This window comes from Poecilia reticulata, chromosome 6 (genome assembly GCF_904066995.2).
Source record: "Poecilia reticulata chromosome 6, P_reticulata-male-v2, whole genome shotgun sequence".
NCBI classification, from domain to species: domain Eukaryota; kingdom Metazoa; phylum Chordata; class Actinopteri; order Cyprinodontiformes; family Poeciliidae; genus Poecilia; species Poecilia reticulata.
In genome coordinates, this window is record NC_088835.1 from 21,627,725 (window position 1) to 21,653,081 (window position 25,357).

The window sequence follows — 25,357 nt, forward strand, 5'->3', positions numbered from 1 at the left end:
TTCCATAGAGCTTGGGACGCTCCTGTGACTGTGATGCGTTCAGGACCCGCCCTCCTTCTCCTCCTGCACTTGTCAAAGGGCACCGATCGCAAATTACATCACACTTGAGCCCACCGACGCACACGCAAATAACCCATCTGCACGCAGCATTTTCGAAACCGAATTTTAATAATAACAGATCAGAATGCTTCCTTTCAAGAGAACTTTTGACAGCGAAAAACAGCAACTGCAAGAGCTGAACAGCAGACTTGCTCAGTATCTATCCAGGACCAAGCAGCTGGAGCAAGAAAACGCGCATCTGATAGCTGAAATTAACAAACTGAAGCGCGGCAGCGGGACGGCGGAATGGGAGCAGAGGTACAAAGCAGATATGAAGGATCTGAGGAGAATGGTGGGGCAGATCTCCTTCGAGAAGTCCCAGGCGGAGATGGAGAGGGAGAAGCTATGGCGAGAGTTGCAAACGGTCCGGTCTCTGTGCAGCGAGCAGACCGAGGCGTGCAGGGACGTCAGCGGCGAGCTGAAGGGCTGCGAGCAGGAGCTGCAGCAGGCGCACAAAATTAACAGCGATCTGCAGCAGCGGCTCCTTCAACTGGAGAGCGAGTACAAGCTCTTAGAGGACGCGCACAGGCATGAGACGGCCAAGCTCCGGCATCAGGTGGAGTCCCGGGTAGTGCCCATCATCACGCAAACTTATCACGGACCCCCGGTGGTTTCCGTGGAGGAGGTGCAGGAGTACGCCCGCGGGCTGTCCGAGGGATGGATAGAGACGTTTGAAATGTACCAACAGAAAGTGGAAGAGATGGAGCAGTCGATCAAAGCGGACCAGGCGAGGCTGTGCGACCTACAGAAGGAGAAGATGCTGTACGCGTCCGAGCTGGGCAAACTGCGCACGGAGGCGGAAAAACAGGGCCAGGTTCAAATGCGCCTGGAAGAGGAGCTCATGCACATGCAGGACAAATTCCGAGTGGATTTAAGTGAACACCAGGTGAGTTGGTCTGTTACTGAACTGCAAAAAGCATTTATCAACAAGATTGACATGCGTTTATTTGTTAAAATCGCCCCCAAAAATAAATTACAATATACAGTTTCAAAGAATTCAAACTGAACAATCTGCTGATTATTCCGACGAGCCAGGGGAGAGGGGTGAGGCTGCATGGTCCCTCAGCCACACCCACAGTCCATAATAGCTCTCATGCAGCTGCAGCTTTCAGTGCCTGCAACAAATAAATCATGCATAAGTGAGACTCTTAAGCCTGAATAACTCCAAAAATAGTCGTCTCATATATAAGAAATGCATAACCAAAGCTACAATGCATAACCAAAGCTAAGTGCATGTTTCAGAGACTAAATATCAGATTTAATTTATTAAAGTTTGAGCTAAAATATTTACAAAAAAATAAGAAATTAAAAATGGATCCTGCATGTAACATTTGACCTTGGTAAAAGGCTTTAAACGCTGGGAGACAATCCTCCTCCCAAGCACTTTACTATTGCTAAATGACTTCAGCCACTTAAACCAATTAGCTGTCAGGCTGACAAATCCTTACTAGCCTCCCAAAGGTGATGGGGACTTAAACAGGATGGCCGTATACTGTGAATAAGTCACAGTATTGCAGCAACAAATGAATTTCAGCGCAATAAAAATAAGAATAAAAAAATAAACCGAGATTTTAGATGATTAAATATGTTCTGCTTTATTTTTGCATAAACTGGACTGCAATATAGATCGGCATAAAAAGATTTTAATAATATAATAATTAAAAACTAAAATGGTGAAAACTTTATTTTTTCTTTCTCTTTCAGATAATTATTGAGCAGCTGGAACATGAGAGAAACATTCTGGCTGAGGCTATGGAAGAGAAAATGAGGGAACATCAACACCTTCTCCAAGTGAAAATGGATCTAGGCATGGAGGTGGCAGCGTACAGGTGATGAATCGCTTTGCTTTAAATTATGTTCTCAAATTCTAAACAAATAATGACTTTGTGTAAATATTTCACTGGTAAAAAAAGACCAGGTTACAGGCCAGATGATGTTTTTCTATAATTAAGCAAAGCAGATTATAATAAAAATGCAATCTTCATAAAAAGTGACTATGTAAAAGTAAAACTGTTGTTCAACAAATGACTCCTTCAGGTAAGATTTTTTTCAGATCCAAATATAATGTGGAGTAAAAATACATTTGAATATAAACCCAGTTCAAATACAAAGGTTTGCCTTTAGAGTCAAACATTTTGGGTTAATCAAGAATTTCGAAAAAAAACAAAAGAAAAGTTTTTTACTTTAAGTTTCATGCTCATTGGACCACAGATGTGGCCAGCCTGCATAAACAAATGACTCAAAGGGGACGTCCTGCTGGAAAGATGGTTGCCATCATTGCCTTGTAGCTAGAAGGCCTTTTGGTGCAGACTTCACATTTTCCATCTTTTTTTTTTTTTCCCAGTTAACAGGCCAGTCCACAAGTATGCATGGTTATATATTTTTTTTCACCTAATAATCTAAAATTATATTTATGGACCTCTAGACACTCTAAAAATAACCTTCTTTGTGCAACAGACTGATGTATGGGTCAAAAATTTTCCAGTGGAATACTGACAATTTAATTTTCAAATTAACATTATATTTGTCAGTCATTTTGTGCATCTACCGCGAGATGGACAGGCGACCTGTCCAGGGTGTACCCGGCCTCTCGCTCGTTGACCGCTGGAGATAGGCTCCAGCATCCCTCACTACCCCACATGGTATATGCAAGTTGGATAATGAATGGGTGGATGGCTGGATATGTGCATCTCCTATTCCATCACATTCCAAAGGTGCTGTACCAAACTGAGATCTGCTGACTGTGGAGACCACTGGAGTAAAGTCAATTCATTGTCATGTTCTAGAAACCAGAGCTGAGCTTTGTGAGATAGAGCAACAGTATATAGGTATGCCATGGCGTTAAAACAATTCTCAAATGGAAATAAGGGTCTTAAATTGTGCAAAGTGAACATCTGCCTCACCATCACACCACCACCATCTCAAAACATTAATGCATAGCAGAACAAAATGTGTTAATGTTGTTTATACCAAAGTCGAACCCAAGTAATTTAATGTCTCAGCTGAAAGTCAGACTCATATTTTTTCAATCTTTTGGTGAACATTTGTATCTTCACCACATATAAAAGCCAAAATCCACTAAGCTGTTGCCTTGTGATTTAAAGGCATTTATGTTAACAAGCAGTTGAACAAGAATATCTAACAAAGGGGCGAGAAGTGTATTTCTATAGATATTCAGCTGATCTTGTTCAAATGCTTATGACTTTTTCCTGTGATATAATTACCTAATTTGTATTGATACATTACAAACAATGCCTTCACAAGATTAATGTTTACACTCCCTCCACTCTGTCATTATGACTTTATATGGATCTCTGAAGTATAGTCTGTATAAAACGTTTGGATAACACAACACTCCCTTGGAGATGTGGCAACAGCACCATGTGTTTCTGTAAGTGTCACGAGTCAGCTTTTGCTCTGGGATTTATAGCGTAGAGCATGGACAGCCAAACATTGTAGTCGTTATTTTTAGGTCAGTCTATTGAAAGGCAAGCTTCAGAGAGGTCGTTCTTTTCAGAGACCCTTTGGTTAGCTAACTCCTGAAGCGTGGCCAAGGAAAGGTAAGTCGTTTCAGCTAAATACAATATGTCTTCGTTTTTTTAAACATTTTAAATAACATTGGCTTAACATCATAGTTTTATGATTACTACCCTATATGGTTAGGTTCAGGATACATACCGTCCTGTAAGTCTTGAATTCAGTTTGAGGAGGATGAAATGGCAGACCTGAATGATGTGCATCACCTTGTGAGGTATTCGTCCTGAAGTTCGTTTCATAACCCTGCGGAAGACCTTGACATCTCTCATTGATATCATTTGCACTCATGTAAGATATGTATTCTTGTATTTGTGCAGGACTCTCCTGGAAAGTGAAAGAGTTGGTATGCAAGGTGCTAACAGGAGGATGTCCCAACATCAAAGAGAGAGAATAATAGGTATAGCACCAATAAAGTATTTGCAGCAAAAATATAATCTTTTATCAATGTTTTACTGTGATAAATGAGACTGCTTGCAACACAGTTAATGCAGGAATTATTTACAATTATTTCTTTTCTGGCTTAGATATCAAGGTGCCTGCCCAACAGTACTCTCCAAGAACTTCAACCTTAACCTCAAGAAGACATATAGATATGCGGTATGCATCACCAATAAACCTGAGAAGACCACCTGTGACCTCTTCTGGGTCCATAAGTCCCTCCAGGGTCATTCCCATTTCAGTTGCAGGAAGGGCTCGGCATCAGAGTCCAGCATCCAGAAGGGATATGATCTCGTTCAGCAAAGCTCGGGCTGCCACTTCTGAGCCTACTACTGGTACCAAAATTGGCCAGGATAAAAACAAAATAAGTAAGCCTGCACAGAAAACGGTAGCAGAGGAGAAAACCATGAGATTCGAACAGGTCCCTTATGAAAGCAAAGCCAGTTTTTCACCAGAGACAAAGTCGGTAAGAGTGCTGTCACCCCCAGCAAAAAGTATTGCTCAAACTGTCACAGAAAGCAAAAGGCAGGTGTCCAATGAGAAAGAGAAAGGTTATGCTCAAGATAAGTTCAAAGACAAAGAGAAGGCAGAACCTATAATTGAAAAAAAGATACTGGACTCTGTATCTGTAGAAGAGATTATTGAGAAAGTGATCAAACCTGCAGGTTTAGAAGCCAAGGCATGTTCATCGGGAGAGTCTAAGGTCAGGTATCATGTGGAGAAAAGTGAACAGGAAGATGGCACTACTAAGACACAGATTGTGCTGGAGTCCAAATTTGAAGAAGAGATGGATGTTTCTGAGGACTCTGCCCTGGAGGAATTCCTGAGCCAGGGTGTGAAGAAGGTATCACTGGAGGACATAGAAGATACAGCAACAGGTACCATGATTAAGAACCTTCTAAGTAGTCTTCAAGGGGGAGAAAACATGGAAAATAAGTCAGTCAATGTGGAAATTATTGAGGAGCCCATTGAGTCTTTCAGTGATGAGGAACTTGAAGATGAAATAAAAAGAAAATCAAGTTCTTATGAGCCCTCAAGATATTTCCAAATTGAGGAGATGGAAAACGTAACTCACGAATATGAAGAAGAGAAGAGTGATGATAATGCCATAATAGCCTCCAAAAGAGGCACAGACCAGCCCACTGGTGGATCTGTGCATGTTCAGGAGTTCTCTAGAGAAAACAAATCTCCTAACTTCTCCTGTGAGCAGGAGCAGGAGTTTCATGAGTACTTTGTGTCCACACCAGACGAAAATCTTTCTGAACCTGAGGATGGTGGAGGAATAATGTCATATGGCCATTATGGCATTGTAGATGATCTGTCTGATGAGAGGTATTACCAAGATGAAAGTCTTCCCCAGAGAAAAGTGATAGTAGAGGAAAGCGAGGAATACCAGTACAAGTCAAGCAATCACTCGTTCCCCAAGGAAAGTTTTCCAGAGTGCATAATTGAAGAAGAAGTTCGGGTATCGCCTGTAGTGCAAGAATCCATGCTTGAGTTCCTGAGAGAGGATTCTTTGGAACCCAAAGAGCAGCTGAAGGGAGCCTTGGAGACACTACAGAGCTCAGTCTCTGGTCCCCTGAGGGACGAATTGGCTTTCCTCACAAAAATGAGCAGCGAAAATCCAGAAAACGTGGCAATCAAAAAAGTCGAGCAGTCAAGTGATAATGGAACTATGACTATAGTTGCAGAGCTAAATGTCTCACAAACCCTTGAAGACTCTGGGCTGTTGGAGGAAGGAGATGATATTTCCGAAGAGCAGATAATGAAAGCTCTCAGATCTTCCAACCTGGATCTTGAAAAGGCCTTCCAAGGAGGAGCAGGTTCAGGGTACAGCATCAGAGTGTCCAAAGAAGAGGGGGTTGCATATGCTGAGGGCTTTGAAGGCTTTGGCAGCATAGAGGAATCTGCATCTAAAATAATTGAGAAACACATAAAACTGGAACCATCAGAAAAGTCCTTCACCTTCCAGATGGAGGAAACGGGTGATCATGGTGAGAAGAGCTCAGAGCAGTCCCAACTCTTCGAAAATCCAGAGAAGATTTCTACTGAAAAAAGAGTTGCAACAGTTTACCTTGAAAGGCCCTTAGAAGACTGACCGGGATTTTTTTTAGAAAGTGTAAACATTTATACATAAGCTTTATGCAACATGGCAGTGCCACTGCTAACATATGCTTTAACAATGACATACTGATGCAGATATGGTGACATTAGAACTACAAACCCCAGTCAATCTATCATGACAAAATTTGGATGTTGGTTACAATCTTTGTATTAACTTCATTTTCACTTTCATGTAGCTTGGCTTATACACTTTGTATTTTTTTGGTATTAAACTTCTTTGTGGCGCTTTTAAAAGCCTATTCCACAGTTTACAGCAGACCACTAACTCAGTCATCATGTGCCAAATTGTTGAATCTTTTGGAACAACACTTGTTACAGACCAACACGGCACTGGGAGTTATGGGTGCTGTGCACCGTTTGCAGATTGGGACTTCTTGTGCCTTGAGCACCTTACCAAAATGGAGTGATGTTGGTAGATGTTACATTCTGAGGACATATGTTACATTTAAATGAAATTACTGAATATTAAGAATGGATTGAGTTAGGATTTCACGTGGAAAGTGTCTACTGAATGTGACAAAAAACTAGCTATATTTTGATTATCTACCTTTATTCATTATTAATAAGAAATTATGTATGTTTTAGGAAGTAAAATGTGTTTTGAGCAACAGATATAATTTACAAACAGAGAAAAAGTTGTTTGTTTTAACAATATATTCACATGTTATTTCACACTGCTGTGAATTATTGGATTGACGACAAATATTCAAGATTCACACTAGATGATGGGGTCAAGTTGAAATCCTTAATCAATAACTTTAAAGAAGTTTATCTGCATATAAATGAAGGCAATAAGTAGAAGAAGCAGGATACATTCAAAAATTCTAATGATAACTAATGGTGATAATATGGTTGTGAAACATATTGTGTATGTTTGTGCATATATCTAAGGTATCACGGTGTTGGCATGATGGATTCAGTTTTGCTCTGACCTAAGAGGGTTCAGGACTATTTTTGGATCATCAGCTTAGTGGCATTGAGTGTTCACAAGGTGTTGTTGTCTTGTGTGCTGTTTGCCGAGGCAGAATTAGTGTGCAATGCATTCAGTCTGCTTATTTGTTTCAGACATTTTCAGCATATTTGATTATTACACTTTATGCAGCAATTCATTCACAAAATCGCAATTTGTCATTATATGTAGCACAGACATGAGATATTTAGTATAAACACACTTATCTGTTAGAGCTCTTCACAAAGAAAGATTTGTTGCGTTTAAGTGCCCAGATACATCAGGTTTCCACATATTTTCTGATCTTTTCTCCATTAACATTTATAAATTTGGAATACATCTTCATGCAAACTGGTATCTGGATACCATGTGCCAACACATTTTATTCACCAAGATTAATATATGGAAAATCTATTGATTTATAAAGAGGATATGAGTCAATGTTTAATGAATGAGGAACAAACAAAATGATATGTATTTCATTTTATTGATTTCTGTTAAACAGATGACACAACTGCTTTGGCTGATGGGGCTTTCTGTATTTCATTGATGAATATCTTAACAATATTAAAATATATATTATATATTGTTGGAATGTTTTGTGTGTATTGTTTTTCAGTAAATTCACATAATAGGCTAGACAAACTAATTGCTTACATAATAATAGCACATTAAATCTTAATTAACAAAATACAAAAAATGTATTATCTACTAGGGCAAACCTTTAGGGATACCATTTTAACCTTGTAAAAAAGTAAATAAGTGGGGAAAAATGAGATTTCAAGCATTCAATGTAGAGTTATCATTTTCACCACTGGATGGTATAACTGGAAATGTGTCTAATTTTGTCTGTCTTCTTCTTTGCTGTTGTCTCTTAACCACTTCAGGTGCCCTGAAAAGCAAACATTACATAGTTGATACACTAACATAAAATTATTAATATTAAAGGGTATATAACACCATACTTTCGAGTCAGAAAACCTTAAAGGGAACAAATCAAGCAAAATCCACTTTTCAGCCCTTAACTAATTTTTTTGTGTGCTTTGAGTGAATAGAAGTGCGGCACGTGAAATGACTCATTCTCATTTTTTTTAAAAATCGCAGAAAAATGAGCTGACTAAAACGCACCTCAGAAAAGGGGTAAACAAAGGGTCCGTGGAGCTACGAAAACGAGGAATTCACACTAAAGCATTGCAGTAGTACTTTATATAGACCATAAATAAATGATTTACAAGTGAAAAGGAATGGCTTAAAACCATGACATGTGCACTTTAAAACATGAACTTTTTTAAAGTTGAACTTTTTTTAAAATGAGAAAAGTTCATGTCTACTAAAGAAGGCATTATCATATAGTCATGTTAAAAACTAGAACACCCCATTAAATATTTGGTACTTTGTTAAGAAATGTTAATACATTGATGTCTAAGCTAATCTTGGGAAAAGAAAGTGAAGAAATGTGAGGGCTGTTGCACGTCCATGCACACCAAAGTAATAATGCTGGTCAGAATAGAGAACTGCGTTCTCGGCTGCCATGAGATAGTTGTTTTTCCTCTCACGCTTTTTAAAGATTTTCTTGATTTTGGAGATCAACTATACCATTGAGAGCATAATGGCTGAACATAGCTAAAAACAAAAGTTAAAAACATGATGATATATGCCCTTTAATCATCTTTATTTCCAACACTGAAATGTCTTAAAATTTAACACTGTGTAGCAGTAAATTAATCTTCGTCTCCAGGAGTTACCTTGACAACATGTTCACAGCTTTTTGGACTGCTATGGATTTCTTGTGCTGAGGACCGTACAGCAAGTTGTGTACATCCAAGCACTAAAATTGAAACATAAAACAATGACAGTGATATAGGTAGGTTGAAAATAAAAAGTGCAACTCAATCTGGATGGAAATAAACTGACATCCTAGCAACATACTGGAAGCACTAAACATACCGAAATAACCCCTGTAGCTGTCCAAAGTTTACATAACACCTGCGCTGACCACTCGGGAGAGTCAAATCAAACAAGATAGATATGTCATCTTGTTACTGATAGCGCTTCAGTAATCTTAAGGGTAGAGAGAGTAAAGGCTGAGACAGCCACATTTTTCTGTCAGTACACAATCTGACAGAACAAACTAAGAAAAAAAACAGAGGTATTATTGTCCAAATTTGTAATGACATAATCTTTTAGCAAATTGAAAGTAGAGAAAAGTTGAAACATCTGAATATGATAGCATACACTGACATGAAATACGAGGAAAAAACTTGACTCTCTTTTCTGCAATCATTACAAATAACAAGAAGCAAATGGTTCAAACCAGGAAAGAGGGAGGGAAAAGCTCCCCTCTGTACTGGGGGAAAGCAAAACAGTGTTAATCTGGAAGAGATCCATCTGGCCTTTTGAATGTTTTTACGGTTGCTAAGGTTGATGTAATGGAAGGCTGTCTTTTTTTCAGCAATACTGCAGAGAAGGAAGGAGGTGGGGTCAACTTTGTGTCTGTATGAACTATTGTTCTTTGTTTTTAGAAGTTCTCTTGCATTCTATCCACTGTATAGGCCAGAGTTCCTTTGCAAAAGCAAGTTACTCAATCAGACTGGAAGCGGTTTCACGATGACAGCATTGGAAAATAATTCCTGCTGACATATCCGCTGTGGGTTAGAGTGTTTCAGAAAGGTTACAACTTCGACGTGGGGGAGATAGAGTGAGCCTTGATCTACCCTGTCATTCTTGGACCCCCCCTCTCTGCTCAGAGAGCAACAACAAAACAACATAGCAACTGGGGTGCTTCACTGAGAGGCAAGTTCTTACAAGAATCATAAAGGGTCCTTTAGAGAGCTTAACCATGATGGGACAAGTGAGCTCATAGGGCAAATGTGAAAAATGACACTCCTCATTACATAATATGAAGTAAATGAAACTTTTGTACATATAAATAAAGGTTGATTAAATTAATAAAATATGTAGGTATTTATGGAAATATGCACAATAACGCAGGAATGTTGTTTTGTTTCAGATCTTACTGGGGTCAATCTGCAGCAGATAGCAAACTGCCATTGAACTTCTGTTGCCCATCTGTCAATTTCTATCTAGACTGAGGAAAAACAAAGTCACTCTGTGTGATATTTTACACCAGGGAAGTTGGCTCAGCACACTGCCCTCTTCCAAGATTAGCCTGTAACTCTGATAACATTCAGGTCTTCAGAGACAGTGGAAATAGCTTGTCTCAAAACGACAGGGGCTCTTTGTGTGTATTCTGGACTGGCTTGTCATCATCTCACCGACTTGAATGTGTTTAAACATGCAGACTCTTGATCTTTAATCAAACAATGTTTATACGAATGTCATACTTGATGACAGTAATTATAACATTCTCGCACATACCGTCAATGTCTTCTCGTCCTACCTTATCAGGGTAAACAATTCTACATAAACTGTATGCATTGTGTCACATGATTACCTTTGTCATGGTCCTGTGGGCTTGGTTCACCTGGCCCTCAGTCATTTCCGCACTTCCAATCAACTGAAGAGTCTCTGCTACCTCAGGACTCAGGTCACCAAATGTAGAGATTTTAGACTCAAGGGAGGCTCTCTGGATCTCCACACATTTCTGTTGATATTGTACAAATTAAATATCAGCATAAAATGCAAAATTTTTCAAATTGTGATTCAATTTATTAAGAAAAGCAGAAATAAAATCTTTTGAAACGATCTTCTCTTGTTGAATTATGGATTAACTGTGATTAGCAACCCTCCATAGGACTCTGGAAGAAAGAAATCGCAAATTCGCTCTCACTGGAAAACTAACATACATCGCCAAGGGTAAACAGCGGGACTTTGAGAACCTCTGGGAGCCATATCTGAGGATCATAAGGACTGAAGGTGGAGCTTATTAAAGGGTGTCTTGGATGGATGTCTTGACTACAGTTTCTATTTATATATTATCTTGTTATTTTTCTCTGTCTTAATCTAGAGGGTTTTGTATATTATTGGAACTAAACAAATGCAGGTTTGAATGGTGAGTGAGTGAATGTAAGTGTGAATAAGTACATGTTTACAAGGTTAAGTTTGTTGTTTGTAAGTTTGTTGTGTCCTAAAAGAGAAAATTCAATAAAATATATTGGAAAAACAAACTGTGATTAACAAGTTTGTGATTCAGTTTCACCACCAACACACAGGTTGGTGGTTAGAAAACTCAAGAGTCACTTAAATAAAACTTGTTTGATAACAGGAAGAAGTCTGAAAGATCTTAAAAAGTAACACATCATGCCCCAATTTAAAGAACCTCAAGAATAGATGAAAAACAAAGTTATAGACATCCATCCATCTGAAAATGGTTAAAGCCATTTATAAGGCTTTGGAGCTTCAAGAAACTACAATAAGAACTAAACAGAGGAAACATATGGAACAATGACAACCCTGTGGCCTACAACTTATTTACTCCATGAGCCCATCAACTATTCACCCAGGACGTTGCAGAAGTTAAAAGAACAACATTTGAGTTGGTTTGAACAGCTTTTTACTTGATAAATGACACAGTCAATTGAATACTAAATTTTGTATTTATTCAAATGATCTATTTGATAATAAAATTAGATAAAAGTCCAACAACATATCAGTGTGACAAAAAAGCAGAATATTGCTTGTGGAAGATTTTTCTGTATATTTTTTTTTTATTTTTTATTTTACAAAGGAGTTATGGTTTTGTACTATTTGAGTGAAAAGGGTGAGACTGTTTCTAACCTCCTCTTGTCCATTAATCAAGAGATATCGACAGAAGTCATCCTGGGCAGCAAGAAAAGCTGGATCAAGTGGACCTACAGAGTTCCTGTAAGCACGTAGACTTCGCTCAAAATAGTGACCCGCAGTTTCTACAGCAACATGGAGTAAACAGGACATTCAAGTCAACAGTTAGGAGAATCTCCGATTTGCACGGTTGCATCCTAGCACAAACATCCAATATCATTGTATCAAAACAAAGGTGAACAAAACAAATTATTTCAGATGTTAGACTTCACATTGCATTTGCCTTTAAGTCAGCAGCAAACCATGCCTTTCATAGCTGTGGTCTCTCAACACAAACAATGGAGGAATTTTAAAGGCGTGCAAACTAAAATATAACTGACTGATCAAAATATTTCTCATAACATACAATATAATTCAGTTTAAGGCTGAAGATGATGTGGGTAACCCCCAGCAGACAAACTCTGCCTACTTAAAATAAATTCTGATAGGCTACTTAACAAAAAAAAATGCTTTTCTTTTACATGAAAAGCTATTAAAGAAAACTCTGAATTAAGATAGTTAAAGCATTCCTCTCTATAGCAGGGAAGTATCCCTCTAAATATATATTTTTTAATTTTCTTTTTATAATTATTTGATTTTTATGGGTTCACTTAGAGCCTTCTATAAATACATTCTAGGTCCATATGGCTTGATGTTCATTTCAAGCTGATGCTTAAAATGATCTTAAAGAACTTGACATACAGGGAAATCAACTTCATTCAAATTCTAATTAGCCTCATGTGTTTGAGCAGACCTAGCCAGTTTCTATCAACACACTCACCACTGTGATGTTGGTCTGGTGCAGCAGAAAGCATCATGGCCAGGCTGTGGGAGATCTGAGCTCCCTCCAGACCCTCTGGACTGTGACTCACAGCTATGGTATGAGCCTAGCAGAAACAATCAAGTGAAATAAGACAGATCACTAAACACCAAATAAGAAGGGTAGTTATGTAACAAAGGTTGGCAAAGTTCTAAAAGAGACCAAAGAAAGTTTACTAACCTTAGAGAGATAGCCTATGGCTTTGTCCAAGTGATCTCTATCCTGTTCGATGGCAGCCATGTCTTTATAAACAGCACACATCCTCTCATGCTTATTGCAATTCTTCAGCAGGTCCAAAGACTTCTCACACTGGCTTAATGCCTCCTCTGGTCGATTTTGCCTGACATAAACCCTATGAAACACAAACACACTTGCAATGTAACCATAATGATGAAATGGAGATTCTGCAATGCTGTGGAAAAGATTTCTTCTCTTTTTGCTTTTGTTTTTGTCATACTAAGTAAATGTTTCAGATCAGTAGGAATAAATGCAAAATGCAGTCTTCAAATGATGATTTATAAAGGGAAAAGCTATCCACTCCAACCTTGCATAATATTTATAAAAAACAAAAAAAATAAACCTGGTGGTAGCAACAACTACTATCAAGCATTAGTAACTAACTACCGATAAGGAGTCTTTCTCTAGTTTGCAGATTTGTTTCAGTTTATCTACACAGGAGGGATTTTGAACATGGACAAACTATTTAAGGTCATACAGTTAGATTTAAGTTCAAACTTTGATGAAACCACAAGTGGACTTGCTGGTGTACTCAGTGGCGCAATAAGTGGGTATGCAGGGTATGCAAACGCATAGGGGCGCCAAAACCCCGTCTGGAGGGGGCGGCGCGCCGATGATGTTTTCCCATACACTTCAGCGCGCCTTACGCTCCTTCACCTCGCGCACATAACGAGGTAAATGTAGCGAGTTTTACCCTTCACGTATTGTCACCTCGGGGGGGTGGGAGGGGCGCCGATCTATGTTTTTGCATCCACCTGAATAATGTGTAGTTGCACCACTGGGTGTACTCCTCCAGATCATTGCCCCAAGTGCACCAAACATGCACCAAACCTTCACATCACAAACTGATGGATGTTCTTCTTCAGGTTCCATGTTTTTTCTATATGGATAACTGTTCCTCTGATGTCCCGAGGTTTTAGAAGTAGCTTTTGTAACCTTTTCCAGATTGATGGGTATCAATGACTTTGTGTCTCTTCTGTACCCCAATTTCCTTAGATAATTTTTTTAGAATGTTGTCAAACAGATTTTTTTCAGATTTTGAATCTAGCCCTTTGTGTGGCAGTGTGAGCTGAAACATTTTAGTATGATAAATGAAAAATTGAAGAAATTTGTAGGGAGGGAATTGTGTTTTCACTGTAGTATATTTAAATAAAACTGTTAAAATGTAAATTCACATTTTGTCCTACTTTTAGTTGAAAGTACACAATAACACTTGTGTCATCACTACAAGTCTAAATCATGTTCCTATGGCAACTAAAGCTAATTAGTGTTGCATTAAAGACTGTAAGTAGAGAAACAAGCCTGTATACTTTCTTTATGCCATCAGTCCAACTTTTCGTCTGTTTCCTCTGAAGCTTACAGACTTGCACAGCTCCTAATCTGTGCTTGGCTTCTTTCTTCTTCCAGGATGTCTAAATTAGGGGACATTCTTGGTGAGTCAGGGGAAACCACCTAAGCACATCTGGAGTTGGACCAAATGGCACAAGAAAAATGTGCACTGCATCTATAATAATCCATGGTTTGCTTTTCTTAAGCTCCCCACTCTTTTGTAAGTAATTTCCTTTTATACTGTGATGTATGAAGGCTCAGTTAACCACCAGAAGGACAACGGATCCACAAAGCTACAGCGTTAATAGCTTCAAACCATCTAATGGACTCTAAATTTAATTTAGCTCTAGTGCAGGGGAAGGGCAAAAGACTGCACAGTGTTTGGCTTCATTGCTAACAGGAGCATTACAGAAACTCCGTTTGTTCTGGTCATCTGATACAAAAGTGAAAGTTTGGAATAAAATCCATTTGAATGACACTTGTTATATAAAATCTTTGATCAAAGGCACTTTGATCAGTAGGACCTGAATGTGTGGGGACCAAGATTCCATGCTTGCCAGTGTTTACTGATTTCTGCCATAATCATGTTTCTGGAGTGAATGAATTTGGATCCATTGGAACATTTGCAGATTACAGTAGCATTATAAAAGCCAATTTATTCAAATTTTCCAATGATTCTTTGACATGATGGACAGCAGAAGGTCCTCACCCATTAAAGTTCACTTCAGATCCATTTATGGCAGAACATTGGCCGAAGCTACAGCTAAGTTCTCACATGAAATCCTTCCCTTCTGTCAGCATGGGCAAAGTAAAACAAGGCCTTTCTATCCTTTCATTCACTCTGCATCCTTCCTGACCAAAAGGCAACGTGACAAATTCTATTGAAAAATATCAAGAGTCCACAAAGCAGGGAGCAAGGCTGTGTACTTGTGCTGCCAAGCAAGCCACATAGTGTTCTTTTTGTAAATGTTTCCAGAACATGGTTGACGTGATGAAACAGAGAGGTTTTCCCAAAGTGAAAACAGAGGGACAAAACACACAAAAATCTTTTTTTCTAACACATCTGGAGAGCTTCTAATCATGTACATCCAGACTGATGAAACGTGCATGTGTCATTAATAAGCAAACTGGGAAATCACTGGTGAAAGAATCAGTTGATTTGTTATCTCCAAGTAATTAGAAAGAAAGAGAGACAGAAAACATGTCAAAAGTTATTTAATTAGTAACTTTTCTAAACAGGTTGGTACAACATTTATAATATAAACATCCCATAGTCTATGCAACCATGGGGAAGACTGTCAACCTGACCTGTCATTGGCTTGTATAGTAATCCAGCAAATCATTGCTAAAGACTTTGACTGTAAACAAACTGTAGCATAGTTTGTTTAAGGGAAAGTTGAGTAGTAGAAAGAAAATGTGGTAGAAAATGATCCACAACAGACAAGAACACAGCCTTTGACTTAAATAACTACATTTGTTTTTAGATGATAATCTAATTTATTGAGACACATCTGTATGTCCAACAGTCCAGACAACAGCCTCAAACAATAGAGGTTTGGTGACCCCTGTACAAAGAAAACTGAAAACACAATGCAAAATAAAAGTGGGCCAAATTCCCCACAAAAAAGTGTATCTGGCAAGAATGCTTTTGTTTTATTTATTTAACCCTGCATTATCTTATTACTTATTTTTTATTTTATTTCTTTCAGTCTTCAGTTTGTGATCCTACCAGACACTGGACACAGTGTGCAGATCACTGACTACACTAATTGCTATTTGTTGATTAAACAAACCAATTGTGTGGCTACCTAGGAATGTTTTTCTGTCTTTTAAAGGCTTGTCTCAAACATTTTCAAGAAGAAGAACCAGTTACGTTTTTTTTTTTTTTTATTTAAACTCAAGCTTGAGCAAACTAGTCTTCACATTTTCAGCAGCTCCTTTTGTTACCGATACTTGTGTACTTCAATGACTTGATTGGACTTTACGTCCCTTGTACATCAGTTTTCATTCACTCTTTTTCTTGAACAGCTTTGTTTGCAAAATTTAACAAATACTGATGCAAGACGTGAGAGAAAAAATTGCATTTTATTTCAACGTAAGCTTTAGAGAGTTTCTCATATATTCATCATCCAACCAGCAACAGTTTCTGAAATACACCACAATATTTATCCAATTAAAACCTTTGACAAAATGGATTGATTTATGGTAATAACCATAAAAATCCAGAAAAAAGGCCAATAACTAGGGACAAACAAATAAAATTGTAAATTTTGGACAGTAAATCACGTCCTACTGGCTGAATGAGCACACCTTGAGGCTGAATCCGAAACTTCATGGAATATTTGGAACAAGGATCCACAACTAGAGCGGAGCTTACTTTATTGTTCCAGGCTTTTGTGGGAACATTCCCCTCCATCACAACAGTGTTGACTGACAGAGCTTTTAGCAACGTGCCAAATTCTTAGTCATCATCCAACAAAGGAGATTTAGCTAGCTTACACACACCAGCTAGTCTGCACATTTTTTTCAACCACACACGTCAACAAACACCGACTCTCAGAAACAGATAAAGATGGTATCATTTAAAAATTCCCCTAAGTATAGCTCATTTATATACGCAGCTTTTGATTTGAAGAAAGGATCACCATTAAATACTAGGATGACTGTAAATCTTTTTGCAAACACGGTCATTGCAAAAAGAAAGACCACACACATTCTTTTATTTCGTAAGTTTACACAGCAGATTATAACAGTTAGTTCATATTCCTCAATAGGTTTAAACAAATTCTAGGTACACTGTGTGCAAAATACCTAAAAACATCCATCTGATGCTCTAAGGAGGTTATTTAGCATTTAAAATGTTGAGGTTTACGACAATGACTGTAGAAAGAGAGTAAACAAGGAGGGTTTGTTTGGAAGGATATCTTCTTGTCTCTAAACAGAACTTTGCACCAGAATTTTAAATTCACAAAGATTAATTTTAAGACTTCAGTATCAATTCTTTTGGACAGATTGAACTAGAGTTACAATCTTTGGCTAAAATAAAAGTGCTGAGACAAGAGAAGACTATGTACAAGATGTACAAGATGTAAAGATCAGACTCCTCCAGGCCTTTTCATGTTTTGTTTGGAGACCTACTGAATTTGATTCTCTTTTCTCCAAACACCCATAATGCATTTAAAAAGAAAACAGTTGTGTATCCTTTTCCAGTTGTGCTACTAACTTTATCCCAAGTGAGCTGAACTATGACAAGTGCTTGCCATACCTTATGTTACCACAACAGACTGTCTCACTGTGCAGCTCATGATGTACGTGCTAGCTGTCTTCACCATGATCCTTTAATGCTTTAATCTTTTCCTGAGCATTTAATACCAGCTTTGGTACCCCTGTTAACTAAAATATATATATATATAGGAAACAAAGCAAGAACATGGAAATTCAACATTTGTTAAATTACACAAATCTTAAAAAAAAAAGTAAGAAAAAAAAGCACAGACAAACTTTGTGAGGTTTAAAAGATTCAAAAATAAAGATGGAAGCCAAATCCAAACAAACAAGCCGAACGCATTATTAGTCATTAAATACAAAAGCAGCAACCCACCCAAAAGCATCTGCAAACATCAGAAACCAAAGCTTGAGGAAAATTCAAGTTTTGTTCAAGCGAATGTGAAATACAAACATCTATGCCACACAACTCACCAAACTCGCCTGTCAACTTGCAGTAACATACTGCCATCTAGTGGCTAAACAAACTATTTACCTGTGTACATTTTTAGTTGTTAAAAAAAGGTCGCAATTGCATGCATCAAAAACTGTGATTGTAAATATTTGTACCTATTTTGACCTAAGTATTCCACTGGATTTGAAAACTTTATTTTTTTTTTAATTTTTATTAACCATTGTGTGAGATTTAACTTAAACCAATAGTATTAACTTAATGCATAAGCAATTTACCATTTTTCAGGTAACACCTATAAAACATGCAGTAAACGACTGGCTGTAGTCACTTATGAAACGACAGAAGTCTATCAATCGTGATGCCATGAATGTCTGATAGCGTTTCGCAAACTGCCTTCCAAAAGCCCTGCAATTTAGAGCATTGCCAGGTGGAATGGAGGAATGTTCCTTCCTCCATGCCACATCTAAAACAAAGAGGCGATATATTGGAGTTATATTTATGTAAATTTTGTGGGGTAACATTTAACTGATATAAAAAATTTAATTGTACTAGTCTAAATCGAGCATTTAGAGTAGAGGTGAGACCTTCTCTGCACAAATTATTCCATAATTGCCTCTCAATATATTCCCAAATCCTTTTCGCTTTTGATTCTGGAACTCTCCATACCAGTTATTATAGTTAAAGTTGACATGAGTGCTGTATACACCCTTGAGATGATTTTACATAATGGCTGATTGGCATGACACATTTCCTCAACGGGAGACATGAATGGCAACTTCCAACTTCCTTTCTGATTAGTTCTCATGAAGTCGCAAAGTTGGATATAACCAAGGACATTTTTATTTGACAACTTAAAGAGTTGTCGAATAAAGGTAAATCCATCCATTTTCTTAAATCCTCGCTCACCTTCTGAAGGAAGTTAGCTATGTTGAGTTTAAAGAGGTTTTTAAGGTTACTATCAACAATCCCCCCCCCAAATATTTGAAATCCCCAGGAGACCATTTGAAATTAGACAAGTTTTTAACTTTACTGTGGTCAAAAACAGACATCCGTAAAACCTCACTCTTTTCCAGATTAACTTTGTATCCAGAAAATGAGCTGTATTTACTCAGTAATTCCGGAAGGTGACAAAGAGAGCGTTCTGGATTGGTTAAAAATAAAATAAGGTCGTCCGCAAAAAGCGAAATTTTGTGTACCAATCTCAAAACCACTAATATTAGAATTTATTCTAATGGCCTCAGCCAGGGACTCGATGGCAAGCACAAAGAGGGCAGGACTAACTGGATCTCCCCGTCTGTTGCCTCTATACAGCCAGAATGAATCAGAGGTGATCCCATTGGTGACAACTTTAGCTAGAGGAGATCTATAGGCTGTGCCTAGAACTGCACATTTCTGGACTGAGATGTCTGATGTTGTTCCTGGGATCTGTTTGAGCCACTGCTCCAGTTTGGGGGTGACTGCCCCGAGCGCTCCGATGACCACAGGCACCACTGTGGTCTTCACCTTCCAGGTCTTTTCCAGTTCCTCCCTGAGGCCCTGGTATTTCTCCAATTTCTCATGCTCCTTTTTCCTGATGTTGTAGTCACTTGGTATTGCTACATCCACCACAACGGCTTTCCTCTGTTCTTTATCCACCACCACAATGTCTGGTTGGTTCACCATTACCATCTTGTCTGTCTGGATCTGGAAGTCCCACAGGATCTTAGCTCGGTCATTCTCCACCACTTTTGGGGGTGTTCCCCACTTTGATCTCGGGGCTTCCAGTCCATATTCTGCACAGATGTTCCTGTACACTATGCCAGCCACTTGGTTATGTCGTTCCATGTACGCTTTCCCTGCCAGCATCTTGCACCCTGCTATTATGTGCTGGACTGTCTCAGGGGCCTCCTTGCACAACCTACACCTTGGGTCTTGTCTGGTGTGGTAGATCTGAGCCTCTATTGCTCTGGTGTTTAGGGCCTGTTCCTGGGCGGCCAGGATGAGTGCCTCTGTGCTGTCCTTGAGTCCAGCTTTCTCCAGCCATTGGTAGGTTTTCCTGACATCAGCCACTTCAGTTATTTGTCGGTGGTACATCCCATGTAGGGACTTGTCCTCCCATGATGGTACTTCCAGCACCTTGTCTTCTGTTCCCCATTGCCTGAGACATTCGCTGAGCACATTGTCCGTTGAGGCTTTGTCCTTGATGTATTTATGGATCTTGGATGTTTCATCCTGGACAGTGGCTCTCACACTCACTAGTCCTCTGCCTCCTTCCTTACGGCTCGTGTACAGTCTCAGGGTGCTGGATTTGGGGTGGAATCCTCCATGCATGGTTAGTAGCTTCCTAGTCTTAACATCCGTGGCCTTCATCTCTTCCATTGGCCAGCTAATTATTCCGGCAGGGTATCTGATTACTGGTAAGGCATAGCTGTTTATTGCACGGATCTTGTTCTTGCCAGTGAGCTGGCTTCTCAGGACTTGCCTTATTCGTTGGAGGTATTTGGCTGTGGCTCCTTTCCTTGTGACCTCATCGAGGTTGCCATTTGCTTGTGGTATTCCCAGGTACTTGTAGCTGTGCTCTATGTCTGCTATTGTTCCTTCTGGGAGTGAGACCCCTTCTGTGTGGGCGACCTTCCCTCTCTTTGTAACCATCCGACCACACTTCTCTAGTCCGAATGACATCCCATTGTCAGTGCTGTAGATCCTGGTGGTGTGGATCAGTAAGTCGATGTCTCTCTCGCTCTTGGCGTACAGCTTGATGTCATCCATGTAGAGGAGGTGACTGATCGTGGCCCCATTCTTGAGTCGGTATCCGTAGCCAGTCTTGTTGATGATTTGGCTGAGAGGGTTCAGGCCTATGCAGAACAGCAGTGGGGACAGAGCATCTCCTTGGTATATGCCACATTTGATGGACACTTGTGCAAGTGGTTTGCAGTTGGCTTCAAGGGTGGTTTTCCACAGCCCCATCGAGTTTGCAATGAAGGCTCTTAGAGTCCTATTGATGTTGTACATCTCTAAGCATTCAATGATCCAAGTGTGTGGCATTGAGTCATAGGCTTTCTTGTAATCAATCCAAGCGGTACACAGGTTGGTGTGTCGGGTTTTGCAGTCTCGGGCGACTGTGTGGTCTACAAGGAGTTGGTGTTTGGCTCCTCTGCTATTTATGCCTATGCCCTTCTGTGCCTTGCTCATGTATTTATCCATGTGCCCGCTTATCTTAGCCGCTATGATGCCTGACATGAGCTTCCATGTTGTAGAGAGACTGGTTATTGGCCGATAGTTGGATGGGACTGAACCCTTCGAGGGTTCCTTCTGTATCAGGATTGTGCGCCCTTCAGTTAACCATTCAGGGTGAGTCCCATTTTGTAGCAGCTGGTTCAGTTGAGCTGCCAGTCGCTCATGGAGGGCAGTGAGCTTCTTAAGCCAGTAGGCATGGATCATGTCAGGTCCTGGTGCTGTCCAGTTTTTCATACCCGAGACTCTGTCTTGGACATCTGCCACAGTGATGGTTACCGGGGCTTGTTCAGGGAGGTTGCTGTGGTCCTCTCGTAGAGAGGTTAGCCACTGTGCATTGCTGTTGTGGGACGCCTCCCTTTCCCATATGCCTTTCCAGTATTGTTCAGTCTCCAGCCTGGGTGGGTCTGCTCTGTTGTTATTACCCTGCCATTGAGAGTACACTTTAGCTGGTTGGGTGGAGAAGAGCCGGTTAATCCTCCTGGCTTCATTCTTTCTCGTGTATCTCTTTAGGCGGCTGGCCAGGGCTTGGAGCCTTTGTTTGGCAGGTTCGAGTGCTTCAGGTGTGGGCATCTGGCTGTACTTCTTGGGTACTGATCTTTTCATTGCACCCCTTTGGAACTCTGACAGTTGACTCACTTCCCTCCTTGTTATCTTGATCTTAGCCTCTAACCGTCTTTTCCATGGAGGGTATTGGGTCTCATGGTTGCTCTTATAACCAAGCATCTCAAGGATCACTGATGCTGAGTTGTATATCAGCTCATTGGTTTCTGTTATGGTGTTGGTAGGGATCGTTCTCAATGCTGCATTCACATCTTCAATGAGATTTTCTGATGGTACTCAGCTGTTGTAATTGGCGTCGGGGTCATCTGGTGTTCATTCAAGCCATGATTCTCTCTCTCAGGTCAGTTGCTGCCTCGTTCAGCTCAGATGGTTTGTTCATTACTGGGGCTACATACCCAGTCTCTGGGCGGGGAGTTGTAGTTGACTCCCTTCTGACCTGGCATCCTGGCTCCTTCCCCTTGCCATAGCACTTGTGTTGTACCTCGTCAATCTCAAGTTGTGACAGCAGTTGCCATTTGCGGATGTTGGAACACTGAGCTACTAGTTGTTTGGCAGTTAGTGTTGACTGGGGATGTCGAGCTAACCATTCCTCCCACAGTCTTTGCATGTAGCCCCTCTGACTAGGATTACTTGAGTAGTAGCATTCCAACAGATCCATGTTTTCACCTCTCGCCCATTTCCGTCTTGTTCCAGTAGCCCATTTTTCATCAGGGTGCTCTGGTTCCCCAGCACCTGGCGATGTCTGAGCCGGCATGTCGTGCTTATTTGTGTCTCTCATGGTATGAGGTAGGATATATAGCTCCAAGGGTCTTGCCTAAGGACCCACACTGACAGCTCAATGTCACCGTTGTAACTTTTTGCCCCGGCCCCCAGCCTGGCCTCGAACCCGGGTCTCCCGGGTGGAAGACTGGTGACTTACCTATTGAGCTATACAGGAAAATATATATATATTTTTTTTCCGTTGCCATGGAAACGGTCAGATCAGTTCTGCATGACTCAAGCTATTAACCCTTTGCAACTGCGTCACTGAGTAGTTCATATTATACACATATGGTAGGTAATTGTTAAAAAAACATTTTTAATATTAAAGTGTAATTAACCCCCTTCTGAAAGCAAATTCCCGTCCCTGGCAAACTTTGAAAAATTCCAGCAAAGTGCACAGAGCCAAGAAACATGGCTGAGTGTGAGGGGATGAGCGGAGGGGGGGAGTAGAGCTGTGATGAGGACGAAAGAAGCACTGTTATCAACTTATTCTCCTTGTTGTTATATTTATTGATTTTTCAGACAACTCTAATGACTTTTTTTTTTCAAAAATAGTGATAAATAGTTAGAGCACAGGAGTCCTATTTCACTCCATGTCCACATTGCAATAAATCTCATATTGGTAAAACTGAGTAAAGGTTATTGATCAATGTTCGCCAGTTGTCATCGCACTGCTGCTACTCCAACTCCTGACTTGCCAGAGGATGGCTGCTGGCAAAAGAGGTGGTGAGGGAGAGAGTGTTGTGTTGCACCAAGCTGTACCGCTGCAACCAGCATGAAAATTCAAGAGTCTAAGAACCGTTTGACCAAAGAGGAAAGCAGTGAGATGGTTTTAGGTCAAATAATGCAGAATTGTGGAAACATGTCAAAAATCGCACAAAAACATAAAGATAGAACCCCAAATAACCTATCAGTTTATTAGCAAAAGTTGATTTGGGGATAAGTTTCACTTTAACATTTTTTATTTTGATGTATAAGCTAGCTACAACAACTGTTGTTTTGTATTCTCCAGCCAAAAGAAAAAAGAAGAAAAAAAACTACACACGCTTCTCTTCTCTATCTTGTACCTGCATAGACCACTGGTGATGTCAAGCTGAGTCTTTATCTTCTCTTCCACGTTCATAACACCATGTTGAGAAAGCTCCATCAGAACTTTATCTGCCTCCTGGAAAGATGAGACCGCCTCCTCCAAAGTTAAAAGGTCAAGGTCTTTTTGAACTTGTATTTTAAGTTTACTTTTACCATACAGTTTTTTTTGTATTATTGACCTCCCAGAATATTATTAAAGGATATTTGTCTGTAAGAAGTGAAGCCCCTCCCTTTGTGAGGTGCACACTTAGACGACATGCGAGAACCTCAAGCTTTTCGTCTTCGCTGTAGGCCGAGACGGAGGAGCGAAAAAGAAGCAACTCTTTGGCAACTGCCAAGTGCTCCAGGGCTTGGAGTCCCCAACCTAATAATAAAGCACAAATAATTATGTTATTAAAAATAAACTGCTATTGTTGATAATCATTAATATGTGGAGTTTGGAAGAAGAAACAAAAAACACAAGTTGACGAATGATTTGACAATCAGACAGGAACATCATCATACTGTGTAAAAAAGATAAAAATAAAGATAAGATTTTGGAATCACTACAAGTCCAGACTTAAATGATGCAGTGGCATGACTTTATGTTTTGAAAACCATAACTATGTAGATACATTGTAAGAATTCAAAAATCAAGAAATGACAAGTGAACCTAAGTTCTTCCACAGAAATGTGAAAGGCTCACAGCAGATTCCTAACTGTTGCCACTAAAGGTGGAACAACCAGCTACTTGTTTTAGGGAATAATTCCTTTACAAGTGATAGTTTAAGGTTGTACGGATAGCTTTTCGCATAATAAATAAAATAATGTAAACATTGCTTTCTGCATTTATTCATGCAACCAAAAACAGAAAAAAATAAATAAATCTGTGGGATGCAAACACTCTTTCGCTGCACTGATACAAAAGGTATCATTTAATATTACCTTTGAATTGAAAGTATGCTTTAGCCAGCCTGGCATGAGCCTGTGCAAGTTTTAACTGTTTCTCCCCACACACAAGTTGGGTCAGAGCCACACATCGCACCAAGTCCCGGATGCATGCATCAAACTGAACACACAGAGTTGGACAATGTTAGAGCCATTTGTCTAATTCACCAAACATGATGAAAAATTTGTTAGTCATAACAATTAGATATTTTTTAAATATCTGATTTTTAAAATTAAAAAAAAAATTAAAAAAATCTTGTTACCTTCTGGTTGTCCTCGTTCGTCTGAGCTCGACAGCTAAAGTGTTTGAGTTTTTCTTCTGGAGGCATCATCAAAAACTCATCCCTGTCATATTTTACTTCTGTAGGTCTGTCGGAGAATCGACCACTGTTGGTACTTTCATTACTCTCAAGGGACCTGAATGTTTGGTGGGAGAAAACACATTTGCACTACAATGCTATTTCTGGACTGGAATATTTTTTCTTTATTTTTTTACAAGCAGAAGTGGGTACCCAAAAATTGTACTCAAGTAAGTAGCATAATTAAAAACAGCAACAACAATAAATAATAATAATAATAATAATAATAATAATAATAATAATAATAATAATAATAATAATAATAAAAACAATTAAAGTGCAGAAAATTCAGGTAAAATATATATTTTTCAATATAAAACTGTATACATATTTGCCTGTCCGCCAATCGGCCCAGCAGGCTCAGCAAATGAAAAAAACAACAACAACAAACAGGTTGCGAGCAAAATCTCGCTAACATAAACTGTAGGACGTGTCTTTGTCTTAGCATTTTT

The 25,357-nt window shown here is 39.4% G+C and overlaps 2 protein-coding genes across 2 annotated transcripts in view; one reads left to right on the forward strand and one right to left on the reverse strand.

Annotated features, from left to right (window-relative positions):
• The first annotated feature begins 43 nt into the window (after positions 1 to 43).
• synm (synemin, intermediate filament protein) lies at positions 44 to 7,736 on the forward strand. The gene is made up of 4 exons (XM_008412385.3): positions 44 to 985; positions 1,804 to 1,928; positions 3,954 to 4,033; positions 4,161 to 7,736. The coding sequence occupies exons 1-4, from the start codon at positions 185 to 187 to the stop codon at positions 6,170 to 6,172; spliced, it is 3,018 nt and encodes a 1,005-aa protein (XP_008410607.2). The 5' UTR covers positions 44 to 184; the 3' UTR covers positions 6,173 to 7,736.
• ttc23 (tetratricopeptide repeat domain 23) overlaps positions 7,616 to 25,357 on the reverse strand; it is an 18,115-nt gene continuing 373 nt past the window's right edge. Inside the window, exons 2-11 of the mRNA XM_008412386.3 lie at positions 24,810 to 24,963; positions 24,544 to 24,667; positions 23,824 to 23,983; positions 23,598 to 23,723; positions 12,927 to 13,098; positions 12,708 to 12,813; positions 11,885 to 12,012; positions 10,602 to 10,751; positions 8,893 to 8,975; positions 7,616 to 8,039 (exon numbers count right to left, since the gene is read on the reverse strand). Of these exons, the coding sequence (XP_008410608.1) occupies positions 7,928 to 8,039; positions 8,893 to 8,975; positions 10,602 to 10,751; positions 11,885 to 12,012; positions 12,708 to 12,813; positions 12,927 to 13,098; positions 23,598 to 23,723; positions 23,824 to 23,983; positions 24,544 to 24,667; positions 24,810 to 24,963 (1,315 nt within the window). The 3' untranslated portion in view covers positions 7,616 to 7,927. The remainder of the gene's footprint in view (positions 8,040 to 8,892; positions 8,976 to 10,601; positions 10,752 to 11,884; positions 12,013 to 12,707; positions 12,814 to 12,926; positions 13,099 to 23,597; positions 23,724 to 23,823; positions 23,984 to 24,543; positions 24,668 to 24,809; positions 24,964 to 25,357) is intronic.

What these genes read in the sequence shown, in the direction of transcription:
- synm (XM_008412385.3), top strand. Translation starts at nt 185, where the DNA reads ATGCTTCCTTTCAAGAGAACTTTTGACAGCGAAAAACAGCAACTGCAA. An exon ending in ATGGAGGTGGCAGCGTACAG is followed by an intron (nt 1,929 to 3,953) that starts GTGATGAATCGC and finishes GTATTTGTGCAG; the next exon opens with GACTCTCCTGGAAAGTGAAA. An exon ending in TCAAAGAGAGAGAATAATAG is followed by an intron (nt 4,034 to 4,160) that starts GTATAGCACCAA and finishes TTTCTGGCTTAG; the next exon opens with ATATCAAGGTGCCTGCCCAA.